Consider the following 14,570-nt stretch of genomic DNA (forward strand, 5'->3'; position numbering starts at 1 on the left):
CAAACCCTAGTTCAGCTGTTGTGGCTGAATGCTGAATAGCTTAAGACAGAAACCTGGAAGACAGCCTAAGTGATCTCAGTGATAAGAATGTATTTTAAATTGTAAACGATCAGCTCATCTTAAATTGATCCTAAAATTAATTTGCAACCATATCAGGTTAGTAACCCCTAATCACAGTATAGAATTATTTGTACCTGTGAGAGATTTGAGTGTGAGTTAAAAAAAAAAAAGCTTAAAATGAGCTATTGTGTGGCTCAGCCTATCGCAGTATGCCTGGGTGTGCAAATACTTCCACTTGCTCAGTCAGCACATACTCTTTAACATGAGTTTGTGGAGGCTTCATTCTCCTTCACTGCTGTATCATCCGTTGTTCTCGGTTCAAACTGCATTCTTTTCTTACTGGAATAAAATATCATTTTCACGAGCTTTTGTCATCTGTGAATTTTGGTGGCTTTCTGTTAGAGTTTTTTGGGGGGTGGAGTGTGGTTTTATTGTTGTCAGGTTTTTCTGTTTGTTTGTTTTTCCCTAATTAAAAAACAGCCTTGTGGATAACAACTGTCACCAACAGACATTTTTATTGGTTTTTTGGCTACTGGTGAAAAGGATGATATTACTACAAAAGACTCATACTTGTCGTCAGATAAAATGTGCCACTCCCATTTTTGTGCTGCTCTGGCTTCTTTACCATAGGGTAGTGCTGAGCGGAACACATCAGTGAATACTTGCTGAGGTACAGGGTGGGCTTTTGCTCTTTAAGAGGTTTCAATAACTGTACTAATATGCCAGTACTGTAACTAGCCATCCGTATTTGAAAATGAAACATTCCTTGACCAAGAAATTCTTGGAAGAATGATATCCATCTGTAGTGCTGGTCTGGAAAACATTGTGCTTGGCCGAATGAGCTATCCAAGATAATCCTACTGTAAGGAATAACATCCCCATTGCAGCCGGGTGTGTACAGTTTTTCTCATCTTCCAAAAGCAGTTTTGCTCACTAGTTGGCTTTCAGTGAAAGAAAGCCCAGAAAAGAATTTTCCTAAGCAAAATTAAGCAACTTTTCTGGAACTTCTACTGTAATAGGCATTGGGTACATGTCTTTTAATGTCAAGTTCTGTGATGCTTCAGGGAGATCAGTATATGAGGATTTCTGCATATTGGCAGTTGGATGCTGGATGGTTTTTCATTCACCAGCAGTCTCTCAAAGGAGTAAAAATGTTAGATTTAGGGACAAAGTTCACTTTGGCCTTTGAAGCAGCAATGGAGGTTAATATTTGACTGTGTTAATTTGTGAAAAATAGCTAATAAAAAAGTCAGTCTCCTCATTGAAACTGGGAAAAAGAAAAACCATTAGCCTCATTCCTGCCCACACTGTATTTCTTTCCTTATTTTCTCAATAGAGGTTTTTTTTTAGTGAACATCTTTGTCAGCATGAGCACTATCCCTTTATTAAACAAAGCTAAGTATTATTCAGTAGTCGAAATGCGTTTTTCTTGGTTCTTTTCCTTGTTTTCAAACTGATGTCATGCATAGCAGCATTAACTGGTATTAATGAGGCAGACATTCCCAATTCGTGACTGTTTCCTGTCACAGCAATGCAGGCATCACAGGATTGATTATTGGGGCAGTGCCCAGTTAACACACAAGGAAAAGGAGGGTTTTTCTGTGTCCCAGGAGCTTTGCAGACCTGCCCCTGTGAGTCCCACAAAACCTAGCGTGAACTAGAATTGAATTGTATGACTTGGAGTAGAAAACCACGGCTGTGTTGCTTGGCATTTGTATGTATTTTTCACCTATCCTCTTTTTTTCTAAGGTGGGATTGGAGGAGAAGACCTTTCTGGAAGTGGTAGGGAGCCTGTTTTAGGTTCTGAATGATCCAGACTGTTCTGACTGTGTTGGAAAGGCTGGATCTGCTGCCCAAGGAAGTTTTGACCTGATTGACAGGTTAGGTCGAGAGAAAGAGATCGGAACCATTTGAGGAGCTGTGTGTGCTAACGGGACGCCGTCCATGGCTGGAACACTGTTCGTAGGGCTCATTTATAATGATTAGTTCTCACAGTATTGTTTATTTTATTTTAATAGAAATTGCATAAACAAGCTACACGAGAACAGGTGGGTTTGGGAAGTGGCAAAAATCATTATGATGTAGGTTGTAGAAGTATATATAATATGGATTTTTTTTTTTCCTGTAGGACTGTTTGACTGTGCTAGTTTTTTATATATCACACTTTGAATACTTAATGTTTGCTCTACTATTTCAAGCATTGGAGTAGATGGTAGTTGTGTAAAGTTTGTTTTATCCCACTAGGCTATGTTTTTGATACATTTTGTTCCAAAATGATGTTTGTAGGAAAAATAATAATAGCATGGTACATGTAACGCCAAGTCCTCTAATGTAGATCGTGGTGATACAGTAACTAAGGGTGAAAGGACCTCTGAGTCTCAGGGTTCATCCACTTGGGTTTTGAATGCCTTCAAGGTCAGAGGTTCCACCACTTCTCAGGAAACTTGTCCCAGTGTTTGACTACCTTCCTAGTGGTTGTTGTTTTGTTGTCCTTTTGTCTTTTTTTCCCTAAGAGCAGAATTCTCCTTGTAGCAGTTTGTGCCTGTTGTCTTCACGTTCTTTACACGAGCTCCTCAGAGACTCATGCTCAGCCTTCACTGTCCCATTCCTGCCGCCTGCCAAAGATTCTGTGCAGCCTCGTCCTCCGAAGGCTGAACAAGCCCAGTTCTCTGAGCCTCTCCTCGTGTGTCACTTGCCCCAGACCCCGGTCATCTTGGTGCCTCTTCACTAATCTTGCTCTGCTGTGTCAGCATCTGTATTACAAACACAGTACCTTGTGCTCTGTTAGGCTTTGGGGTTGTCGTACTTCAAGACGTCATAACAAGTGTGGGGTTTGTGTCTAACTGTGATTTTAACCTCCCCCTCCAGTCCTTGAAAGGTTGCATCCTAAAATAGCTCAAGTTGGAGAAATCTTACCATGAGATTTTAAGATAAGGAGCTTATGGTTGGTTTTGGCTTCAATTTCAAAATCATGTAAATGAAAACAATAATATTTTAAATAGGTCTTAGTTTATACCTCAGATAGTATGTGCTGTTTGTAAGCTTGTTCAGTACTGCTAAGTAGTAAGTACAGTAGAGGAACTTTAGATGTTGCTACAAACAGAAGGAATGGAAAAAAACATCAAATCTCACTCCTGAACATAAATTGAAAAGCTTTAAGTGGACTGCAGTTGGGCAGAGATGTGAAAGCACTATCTTGAAGAATTTTGTAGGCCCTGTTTAAATGTTTATGTGCATTATGTTGGTGTTCTCCACTCTTGTAACCTGCCCTGTCTTTTGCTTCTCTAGGAATATGAAGAAAAAACTGGACGAGCTCACAGACCACTCTCTCCTAAACAGAATGTGAGGAAGAATCTTGATTTTGAACCCCTCTCCACTACAGCGCTCATTCTAGAGGACAGACCAGCGTAAGTTTTGGGAAATACCACAATGAAGGTGCCTTTAAAACTAGATGAGCAAAGCTTTTCTTACCATGTGTATTTGGTTACTCTTAGCTTAAACAGATGATTTAAAATTTAAAATAGATTTTTTCTTTTTCAGGCTAGTGAATATGAAAGTGTGCTGATTATGAGAAAAAATTATTCAAACAAAAGTACCCTTATTTTATAATAAAAGCAACAGATTTGTATGAAAAGAGGCAATTAGGAGAGCAGAGATCTAGATTTGAGTAATTCTAACTTCTAAACATGAATAAGGGGTTTTTATTTTCTCTGAGAGAACATAAGCATAGACGTGAAGCTGGTATATGCTAAAGAAATTGAGAAGCAAGGATACGGTGTCCTGTTTACACAGAGAAAGACCACACTTCCATAAATAATGAAACAACATAATGATTGTTCTGCAGTGGGTTCAGCATTGCATTTTAGAGGTTGTCCAGTACTTGCTAAGTTGTTTCATGCTGTTAGTGTAAGGAGATTCTTGCAAACACAGATGAACTCCATAGCGATTTACTGGCAGCTGTTCTACCGTGGTTTGCTCCTGAAGCACACAAAGTCATGTTTAGTCCATTTATGAATGGTACCCAGCTTTACAGGTGTGGCATCTGCGTTTTTAATAGAGCTGTGCATTGCTGTAAAGAATAAGTCTGTATTTTCATCAACAAGCTGGATGAAGACTGCTCATCAAAGTAGTCTAGTTGTAGGGTCATTTAGAACAGTTTTTTACTTGACTCGTAGGCTGTGACAAGAGTTCTTGGTATATCTAGAGCGATATAAGAGTGATTATTTGTTATAGCAGGTTTTATTGTATGCAGCTGCAAGCAATACATACTATCTTATTTGTTGTATTTAAAACGTGTCTGTTAAAAATAATTTTTTATGTGAGATGGTCTGAGAAGTACAGTGCTCGGGTTGAGTTAGTGATACATTAGAGGATAACATTCAGATTTTGCTTTCTTATTTTTCTACTGTTGATAGACTGAGGAACTCCCAGCACAAAAAGTACTTTTTAAGATTCCGTAAAATTGAATCTTCATTTCTTCTGTCTAGTAGGGAAAAGTGCTCTGGACAGCAGTGCTGTCCTCTGATGAATCTTTCTAAATAATATTTTTTAATTGTTTACTTACAGTTACCGTACACTTTTTTAACATATTAGGCTTTAATTATTTTTTTTTTAAATTTCCTATGGCAAAAATATTTAAAACTTCTGTATCAAAAATGTAGTGAGATTTTTTTTCACTTGTAGGGTTTGGGTAAAACTGTATAGAAAAAAATCAATAGATATTCCATAATCACTCTAGCTTTAGCTGGAAAAAGTGTTAGGTGAATCTTAGTAGATAGTAAACACCATCTCATGTGTATGGTGTTGTCTGTAAGAGACAGGACAAATCATTGAAGCGGTGGAATTTAAGTTAGCAGAACTTGAGTTGTTTAATCTGTTTTTTCCTTTCCAAACTTTCCCTAACTTACACTACTTCTAAAGACTTGGATTTAAATAAGATGCTGGTCAATTTACATAAACGAAACTGTAAAAGAATAGATTGTTCTCCGTGGTTAACAATGGCACTCATGTGAAAATCCACTTGTTCTTGTCACAATCTTGATACATGCCTATGAATATTTTTAAAAATCACCTGTCTATGCATACTTTACTGATAATATGATTATGTAAATAGTGAAGGATACTACCACTAGTGGTGACTTATGTTGATGGGTAGCAGCTGCCTGATGTGTGACACCTTACAGGAATGTGACAGTGAATTTTTGCATATCTTTGTTATTAACCAAAGATATAAACTGTCCCAGGAATACAATACAGTGTTCTGTCATACAGAAGAGCAGAATACTTAGTTGTTTCCTGTGTTGATGTTTTGGTGATGCTGTAGTTGTGTGAGATACATAGTGGTTATGTTAATTACAAATATGATTACCTTAAAGTTAATGTGGTCTGAGATATGAGCATGTGTATTTGTATGGCAGATACGTTACCAGTTCAGGCTTTAGTCACAGATCAAAAAGGCTGTGCTAGTGTTGATAAATGGAGAATATAGAGGATGACTCCAGTGCCACTTGTTGCTGTAGAAGCGAGGGGGAGGAGATAAGCCTTTAAAATAGAAATGGGGTCTCAGAGAGTGGAGGGGAAAAGGAAGCTGATGTATGGAGTCCTTACTGTGTGGGGAAATATTGTGAATGTAACTCTTACATGAGGTGCGTGGTAAAAGAGAATATGTTCTTGAATCTTATCTGTAGAAATCAGTTTAAATAAAAAACTACCAGCTTGGTATATACCAGTATACTCTCTTTATTTATGAAGATCAGCCTGTGGGTTCAGTTGGTTTAATAATAAAAATGCTGAAATTGCCAAGCATAAGGAAATTACTCAGCATATTTTGTATATAAACGTAGTCGTAGCTGGTCAGTGTTCTTTCCGTCTCTTCTGCTGACTCTGGGGAAAAAAATCTTTCCAAGGATCCATTGCTCTACTCTTTGATCACGTATTTTGACAAGAAGCAGTATATGCTTTTCTTTTAGAAGTGTGTAGAATTTTCTTTACACAGGCTAGCCAGCTTCAAAGACTGATTATTATTATTTTTTTAAATTTAAGGAACCTCCCTGCAAAACCAGCTGAAGAAGCTCAGAAACACAGGCAACAGTACGAAGAAATGGTGGTTCAAGCAAAAAAAAGAGGTGATGGAATTTCTTGTCTTCAGAGGAGAAAAGTAAAGTTTAAGGGGTGTTTCTAAACCTGAAATATACTTGTGTCAGTCTGCTGCTCTGTGCCATGAGGGACCTGTACCTCCCCTAGAGAAGAATCGATCCAGAGAAGAGAGAGGAGAGAGAGGGATGGTGGTAGTTTAATTTAAAAGCCCTATGCCAAGCTAAAAAAGGAAACAATCCAAGAATCCAGCAGGAAATAATTTTTTAATTTGCAATACTTAAATAATTGAGTGGCATCTGTCTGTGTGTTTAAAAAGTTATTACTATATTGAAATAGATTATCAGTCAAATTAGTGAAGACTAGACTTATGTAGATAACTACAGCATATTTGATAGTCTCATGTTGGGAACAACCTGTTGAGGCTGTAGTACGTAAATACATAATTTTCCCCATAGGAAAATTAATGTAGTTATGTTCACTTGATAATCTATCTCCCACTTAAAATTTACAGCTTTCCCAAGGTTTTGCTAATCACTTCTGTCTGATGTTGTTCAGAGAAGGGTCTCAGCAGCACTGTACTGCGCACATCAGGTGGAGCTGAGAGTTGTGGTTTCCTTCTGCTGACATTTTTGACCATCTGGCTTTTCTAATAAAAAGCATTGCAATAATAGGAAATTTGGACTCATAGAAGTTTCGTGTCCAGTGAGAGCTACTGGAAATTCTTCTTTTTCCAGATGGCCAGACCTCTGAGCCGTATGAAACAGTGGAAAGGTGATACGAACACAACACGTGCTTTCTGCAGTTGACATATTAATAAAAGTATCCTCTCTTGGTTTGAACATCATGCAGCTACCAGTGAAGTTCTAATTTCATGCGACTCCTGTGTTAGCACCGCACTTAATGTGTAGTGCTCCAAAGGGGCTTCTCTGTTCTTTCTTTGAACATAGGGTAGATGGTTTGGGCAAAATGGGCTGTGCTGAGTTTAGGCAGTGGGCCAGCCCCTTGTGCTGTCTTCACTGGACTGGAGTATGTCATTCTGTCTGGATAAATATCTTGACAAGCCCCTTTTCCCAAAAGCCACTCCAGAGCAACAGCTTTGCAGAGTGATGTGTAGAGGTCAGGATCTCAAAGAGTATGAACACCCTCTTTTTTGTTTAGAGAATAATTCAAAGCCTGTATTCAGGCAGACTTACAAAGAGCTCCTATCACAGCTGAAAGTATTCGCAGGCAGTTGGTACGGTTCTGCTCAGGCACAGCTTCTGTTGGGCTTTAAAGTGGACCCATCAGGTTGTGTGTGTTCCTTCCAAAGACCTTGTTCACGGTACTGCTGTCCTTCAGTTAATTTCCTCACCAGGTCAGAACCTTCCTGTGTGCTGGACATTGTGAGTGTGCACGCACGTCCTGTATTTCCACTTCGCCGCTCTAAAGAGCGTCTGCCTGCATTTGTTAAATTGCATGTCTAGCAAATTTGCCTGTAGAAAAAATACTAGTTGATGATTCAAGAAGAAATACTGAGCGATGATGCAAAAGTGTAAAATATGTTTAAGTTAATCTTGAAAACTGTTATCTTTTTAAGGGACTGGAGGTTTCTGGTATATATATATATATCTACTTGTGATGTATGACATGTAGATCAAGCATGCACTAAGTAGCATCAAAAATGTGGCTTTTTTGATTTTCTGACAGTATATATAATTCATGATTTACAAAGACCAACACGTAAGAGTGATGAGAACAAAATACAAGATCTGTATTATTTTGGCCAGTCTTTTTGAGTCTGCCATAAAACAAGGGGTGGGGCTTTATTGGGAAGCGCTCTGACCTGTCCTACCAGGTGGGGCTGTTGGCTGTCAGAGATGTTAATTCAAAGGTACTTATGTGGTTAGATTTGAAGGGTGAAAGGAGCAGTATATTATCCGACTCCCTTTGCCCCATCCATCAGAAATGAGCCTTATGCATAGTTCCACTTTTTTCTTTATTCCCATTTGACCTCACTGCTCAGCTTGCTGTATGACTGGGAAATCTTTAGAATTTGAACAGTCCACTGTATATTTAGGTGAATATAGTGTGCTTTTATATGGCCATATAGCCATGAATAGCTAACTATGAATACTTGGTTTCTGTTTTTATTAACTTAAAATGGAAATTGGTTTTCTGCAGAGCTTAAAGAAGCCCAGAGGAGAAAGAAACAACTGGAAGAACGGTGTAAACTGGAAGACAGCATCGGCAATGCTGTTTTAACTTGGAACAATGAAATCTTGCCCAACTGGGAAACTATGTAAGACAGTATGTTATACTGAGTTTTAATTACAATTGCCGAGTCTGTGTCCTGAAGATAAGTTACAAAGTTAGCAAGTATAATTTTAAGTGGTCTTGGAAGCTTTTTGTTTGAAAGTCACTTTTGGACAGCTGCAGAAAATATGAGCGACATGTTATTTCTACAAGGTTGCTGGAAGTTATGCTGTTGTTATTTGTCTCTAGTGGAGGTTCAGAATATTTAGAACCTGTGAAACAGTGAGAAGTAATCTGTGGTAAAGAATGTAAAAGCGCAAAACGTAATATTGTTGATGTTATAGTATCAGATGCAGACTGAAGTGTGTCTATGGTATCACGTAGGCTCTTTAATTACAGGGTGCTTTACCTGCTGGGGTAATCAAGTGATGGAAAAGAGCAGTAAGGAAAAAGTTACTTTTAAAAAAATGCTAAGTGCTAAAAGATTTCCTGCAAAGATACAGCATAGGCAATTGGTAAGCTGCTTTCACTGTCTAGTTTTTCATGGACTTCACTAGTAATCTTAAAAATAACCAGCCTCCCCCCAGCGAATATAACCACCACAGCAACCAGCCTCCACAGCGCTACAATTGCAATTTGCCTGATCATGGAATTCAGTTGTCATGAGAATATATGTTAAAAATATGGATGGAATTTGTTGGAAAATGCATTTCTGGAGAACTGAAGTAATAAATTCAGTATAAGGAATCACAGTTTTACATGTCTGCCTTTAGCATTTGAAGGTGCATTTGTTATAGCTGCTATTAAAATAAGGACACCTTTTCCTATATTGGTTTATAAATCCAGAAGTCCCCCAATGTATTCACTATTCTACATTTAATTCAGAATCTGCTTTCAGATAAGTACATTGTTGTGGTTTTTGTCACCACCACAAACTTTCATTGGTGCTTGGGTGGTATTTGGTTCCTCCTCCTGAGCTCTCAAGTCGCTGAACATCAGCTGCAGGTGTTTCAAAGCCTGTCTCTTGTTAAAATGTCTTTCATGCTCCTACCTAAAAGTTGGTACTTTTTACATCTTCATGCATTTTTCTGGAGGGTTAGAGCTGCACAGCTGGGTGGGAAACAGCATATCACACTGGCACAGCAGGGTAATGACAGAGCAGAGAGGGTAGGCTTCTGTAAATTGTTTCTGTGTTTAATTTTACCTGGAGATTTAAGTCTGTCCAGTCTTCAGCATAGGCAGTGGCATAGATGTGAATTTCAGTTCCATTTGTTTATTTCTGTTCCTATGATTTTTGCCCAGTTAAGTGTGGTTGCAGATTACAGATACTGTGATTGCAGAGTTGCTGTCAGAATAAACCATTATCTTGGAAGAAAGTTAAGCTTTCCTTACAGTTCAAAGCAAAGTAGTACTGAAGGATGGGTATACACAAACCATGTTTCACTTCTTGGCCTGTTGATGTTCGTTTTGGTTTGGATCCCTTCAGCAGTGCTAGGAGGACACATTCGCAATTCAGCTGGCAATGAAGTATTTCTTAGAATTATCTGTTTTGTTTTGAACAGGTGCTGTTCCCGTAAAGTTCGAGAGCTCTGGTGGCAGGGCATCCCTCCGAGTGTGAGAGGCAAAGTCTGGAGCTTGGCAATTGGCAACGAATTAAACATCACCCACGGTGAGACTGTTTTGTCTGCATTGTCTTAAGAAGACAAAGAGCAAAGGGACAGTCTTGTATTTATTATGATGTATCAGAATGTGAGGTGTGAGTGTTGAGAAGGTGTTATCTAGCTACACTTTGTGGTGCTTTGACGTGTTTTGTTCAAAAATAGTGTCTTTTAATCTTGTAACTGCTCTAGGAGTGCTGCCGTGAATTGTTTCTGATGAGTGCTGTCACTGTCTTGCCTTGTTAGATGGAGATGGTCAGAATTTTTGTATTTTTCAAACTTAAGAGTTGTTAATATCGGAATGCCTATGAGTATGCATACAGCATGCTTCCTTTGTTTAAGAGCAAGACATTAGGTTTGTGAGAGATTAAAAGACTCTGGGAAAATTTGTACTTTTGTACATGTTCGTGAAAATAGAAATAGCGTGCTACTTCAGACTACAGAAAAACACAGCTCCAAAAGGCTAATGTGTGATTCATTCCAACAAGAGAGTGTGGTAGGCTGCCTGTATTCCTGCTGTATTATGCTGCATTTCTGTGCTGGGCTTAGTTACCTTGGGTGTAGTTCTTACATGGAATTTTCTAGACTTCTACCCATTCAGACTATAATTTTGAACCCCAGTGCTCTGTAAGAAGAGCATATCCTTGAACATGAAATGCAACTTGTGCCTAGATTGCCTTTCCTTATCACTTAATCTTCAGTTATAGGTCAGCGGAACAAGTCTTTCAGAACCATAACCTACTTAGAAATTCAGCCACTGTGGTAGGGATGCTGTACTTGTAATGACTGGGACAGCATTTGTCATGTGGTTGGTAGGTAGTACCTGACAGTGGGAACAAGTGTGTACAAATAGTGGACTTGATGTTCTCTGGTTTTTGTTTTCCAGAACTGTACGATATTTGCCTGGCTCGTGCCAAAGAGAAGTGGCGATCACTTAGCACAGGAGGGGCTGAAGTAGAATGTGAAGGTACATTGTTCGTGAAGCATTTATGCTGTGTTATAAAACGAGAGATTTTGTAAAATCATTCCTTAAAATGAAATCACAGATTTAAAACAAAAAAAAATTCAGCTATGAAGATGCCACTGGTAAAAAGAAAGCTGCTTTTTGTGGAAGCAAGAAATAGCTGTGTTCTTTCTCTCAATGAAACTATAGTCTGTTATAAAACACACTTGTTCATTTTTCTTTAGAAACTATCTGTAGGTACAGTTCTTACTTGATGCTGATTTGCAGAAAAACTAGGAAAGTTTGGAGATTGTAATTTGAATGGCAACACAAAAATACTTTTCTGCATCTGTAGTTTTGGAATTGAAACTCAAATTATAGCAGAAAATAGCTCTTTAGTCCCTTATTACAGCTTTGAGCTCATCTCTCAGGTGTATTTCAGAGAGCAGCAATTTAATTTTGCAGATGAAGTGGTTTGAGGTTTACTAATTGATTGGAAGAGTTGTCTGGTTTTGAGAAGATATAAAACTACATGCAGATACTTGAAATTGCCTTTGCTAAGGAGTTACGCTGAGCAAAAAAAGGATGACATACATACTGGCATTTATCAACAGAAAAATACATTTAATTGGAAATTCCATACTTAGCTTTCTCATGATTGTCTGCACCTTACCTAAGTTGACATTTAGTACACTTCCAGCTTCCTTTTCTGGAGCGTATATGTTCATGTGGTTAGTGTGAGCACTGATTAGTGACAACTCTTGTTTTTTGATTACTCAATAAGTAGCAGTAGGTAATTCCCAACTATACTTAGCAGAGCAGACAAAATACAAGTAAAACTTCTTCATATCAGAAAGAAAACTAATTCTTCAGGAATGTACTTTGGATGAGATCTGTTTCAGTTACATAGAGTGTGTTGCAATATCCATTTTGATGTGTTTAACAACACATACAAAGAGTAAATAAACAGTATTTTGGAAGGAGAGCTGACAGTAGTAGAGGTAGGTGGAATCCGTCGAATGCTTCTGCTTTGAGACTTATCCCTTCCACCACAACCTTTGAGGAGAGGCAGCTACTTCAGGAGCCACTAGGAAGCCTTGTTGAGAGTGAGGGGTCACAGGTTACCAGGCTTGTGTGTCTGTCTGATGTTTGGTCAGCAGATACCAGTGAAGTGCCTGGCCTGCCTTGCCTGGCATCTTTTCCCTGTCGCTTTGAAACATATTGAGGGTCATTGTGCACTGTAGAGTTGCTGTGAGTCACAACATATTTGCTGCTTAGCCTGTGTGCTGAATTCAGGGAATTGTCTTGTCTATACCCTTATTCCTTAGCATTCACATTGAAATACGTGAACTATGCAAAAGCTAACCCTTACCAGGGGAAAACAAACAAACAACAGAAACTTACTCGTGTAATAAATGCAGTAACTTTGGCTTTTTAGATGCTGGATTTTCTGCAGCTGACAGAGAAGCAAGCTTGGAGTTAATAAAACTGGATATCTCCAGGACGTTTCCTAACCTCTGTATATTCCAGCAAGTAAGCAATGATAACTTTTGTCTTGACTTCTCAGAGAAATTAACTTCATGTAATCTTGTCTGTCCCCTGGTTGAAACAGCCTATTGAGTTCAAATATGAAGGACTAGACATCTTGAGAGTAAAAAGTTCCTAGAGATTTTGGAAAACTATAAATAATCTAGAAGAAGAGTAACTTCAAGGTACTATACATTTGTGAGAGGAAAAAACCAAAACCAACCAAACAAAAAACAAACAAACAAAAATCTGTTGACTAATAGACGTGATTCATCCAATCCAGTTCATGCTGGCTTCTGTCTGATGAAGTGATGCAGGTGAGTGTTTCTGGGTCAGTGAATCAACACTGGTGGGTTACAAATACATGGTAAGTGAGAGAGAGCACAGCTCAAGCAAGGTTTGGTGGCCTTTTTTTGGTTCCATGCAAGAACAATATAACTTGTATGTTTTTGGTGTACTTTAATGACTCACTTAACCAGATATTTTGTCCTTCTATACGCAAATTTCAGAAGCCCTGTAAAAAGTTGAGATTGTGGTAAATCAACATCTTTGGTTGAAAAACTTCCCTTTGGAAATTCTCAGCCAGTTACAGTACTTAGCGTAAGATGTGGCAGCTGTCAATAGTCAACAATTTGAAATTCTTTTTAGCCATACATGTCATACTTTATACGCTTCCTGTGTGTTACGGCATATCATTGTTTTAACTATTTTCATTGTTACTGAATTCTACCTCTAGTCTAACAGCCAATTAAGTAGTTCTCATTAGTGTTCTGCTTTCTTGGCACCATTGTCTAAGTGTTGCTAAGCTATAAGGAATCTCTTGGGCTGACATTCCTCTTATATAAGGACTTAATATGTAATCGATGTATTGAATGAACTGTATGCATTTGTAATAAATGTGGTATGAAGGGCTGTTTCATACTTTCAAAATCAAAATTATTTTGAAGGACTTGGGGCTGTCAAAGCTGCACAGAGAAATAATGTCATTGGAAGCAATAGATACTGTCTGTGGCACTGAAGGGTTTTTAGCATTTGTTATATACTCAGATGTCTCATTTTTGTTTAATTGCAGGGTGGTCCCTACCATGACACGTTGCACAGTATTTTAGGAGCCTATACTTGTTACAGACCTGATGTAGGCTATGTAAGTGAAGAATTTTTTTGGGGGATGGGGACAGAGAGGGAGAATTGTGTTAATCAGTCCTTTGTAAACCAGTATTAAGTGGTTTCTTTTGTGAATATTTGTGAGATTTCTGTTTGCTCTCTTCTATTCCAGTACAAGCTTGAGAAGTGTATCTAATGGTTTTGTTTCTAGATTTAAGCTTTTTAACAGGTTAAGTAATTGGAAAACTGAAAAGTACATATTTGTAGTGCTTGAAAAAGAGAAGATGGAGTTAAGTTGGTTGTTTGAAGTACATAGTGTTCTTAGTGGCAGTCTTATTGAGACTATTCTGTTGAGTATTTTACTCCTGCTTATACATTTTTGTGCCTCAGCACTGTGAGCTTCTGGAACAGTCTTTAAAGCAATGCCCATCAGGGCTACATGCACTCCTCAAAGTATTTGAAGTAGTGATGTGGAGAGGACTGAGTGGATTTCAGATACTCCAATTAGTCTTTTTCCCCTGAGCAGGGATATATATAGGAGCTTATTCTTTATTCAGGAGCAGTGGTTTTAGAGAAGACAAATGTAGAAAGATAACGTTCCTATTCTGTGAGTAGTATGTGATGCTTGGCAAAAACTGCTGGATGTGTCTGCCGGGAAACTAGAAGAGAGGAGATCAGGTGGTGTACTCTGCTTGGCACGGAACCTGCTGTTGTGTTGGGAAGCAGCTTGTTCCTCAGGCTTGCAGGAAGGATTGTCACACCTTGGTCTGTGTGACTGCACAGCAGCGCTGCACCCTCTGAGTGAGCTTTGCCTAGATCCAGCATCGATCCTGTAGCATACTGTGTAGAAAAATGCAACAACATTGTGAGCTTATGGTAAATTAAACATGAGCTTAATCTCAAAATGGTGCTGCTTGTCAAATGACTCATTGCAGTTGTCTGTAACTGCT

The 14,570-nt window shown here is 38.5% G+C and overlaps 1 protein-coding gene across 4 annotated transcripts in view; it reads left to right on the forward strand.

Annotated features, from left to right (window-relative positions):
• Window positions 1-14,570, forward strand: part of TBC1D14 (TBC1 domain family member 14) — a 70,706-nt gene that overhangs the window by 37,808 nt on the left and 18,328 nt on the right. For all 4 annotated transcript variants that reach the window (XM_080343954.1, XM_080343955.1, XM_080343957.1 and 1 more), the window contains 7 exons: window positions 3,349-3,467; window positions 6,103-6,185; window positions 8,317-8,434; window positions 9,951-10,057; window positions 10,933-11,013; window positions 12,428-12,522; window positions 13,589-13,660. In XM_080343954.1, coding sequence (XP_080200080.1) covers window positions 3,349-3,467; window positions 6,103-6,185; window positions 8,317-8,434; window positions 9,951-10,057; window positions 10,933-11,013; window positions 12,428-12,522; window positions 13,589-13,660 — 675 coding nt within the window. The remainder of the gene's footprint in view (window positions 1-3,348; window positions 3,468-6,102; window positions 6,186-8,316; window positions 8,435-9,950; window positions 10,058-10,932; window positions 11,014-12,427; window positions 12,523-13,588; window positions 13,661-14,570) is intronic.

The sequence above is a fragment of the Nesoenas mayeri genome (assembly GCF_963082525.1).
Source record: "Nesoenas mayeri genome assembly, chromosome: 4".
NCBI classification, from domain to species: domain Eukaryota; kingdom Metazoa; phylum Chordata; class Aves; order Columbiformes; family Columbidae; genus Nesoenas; species Nesoenas mayeri.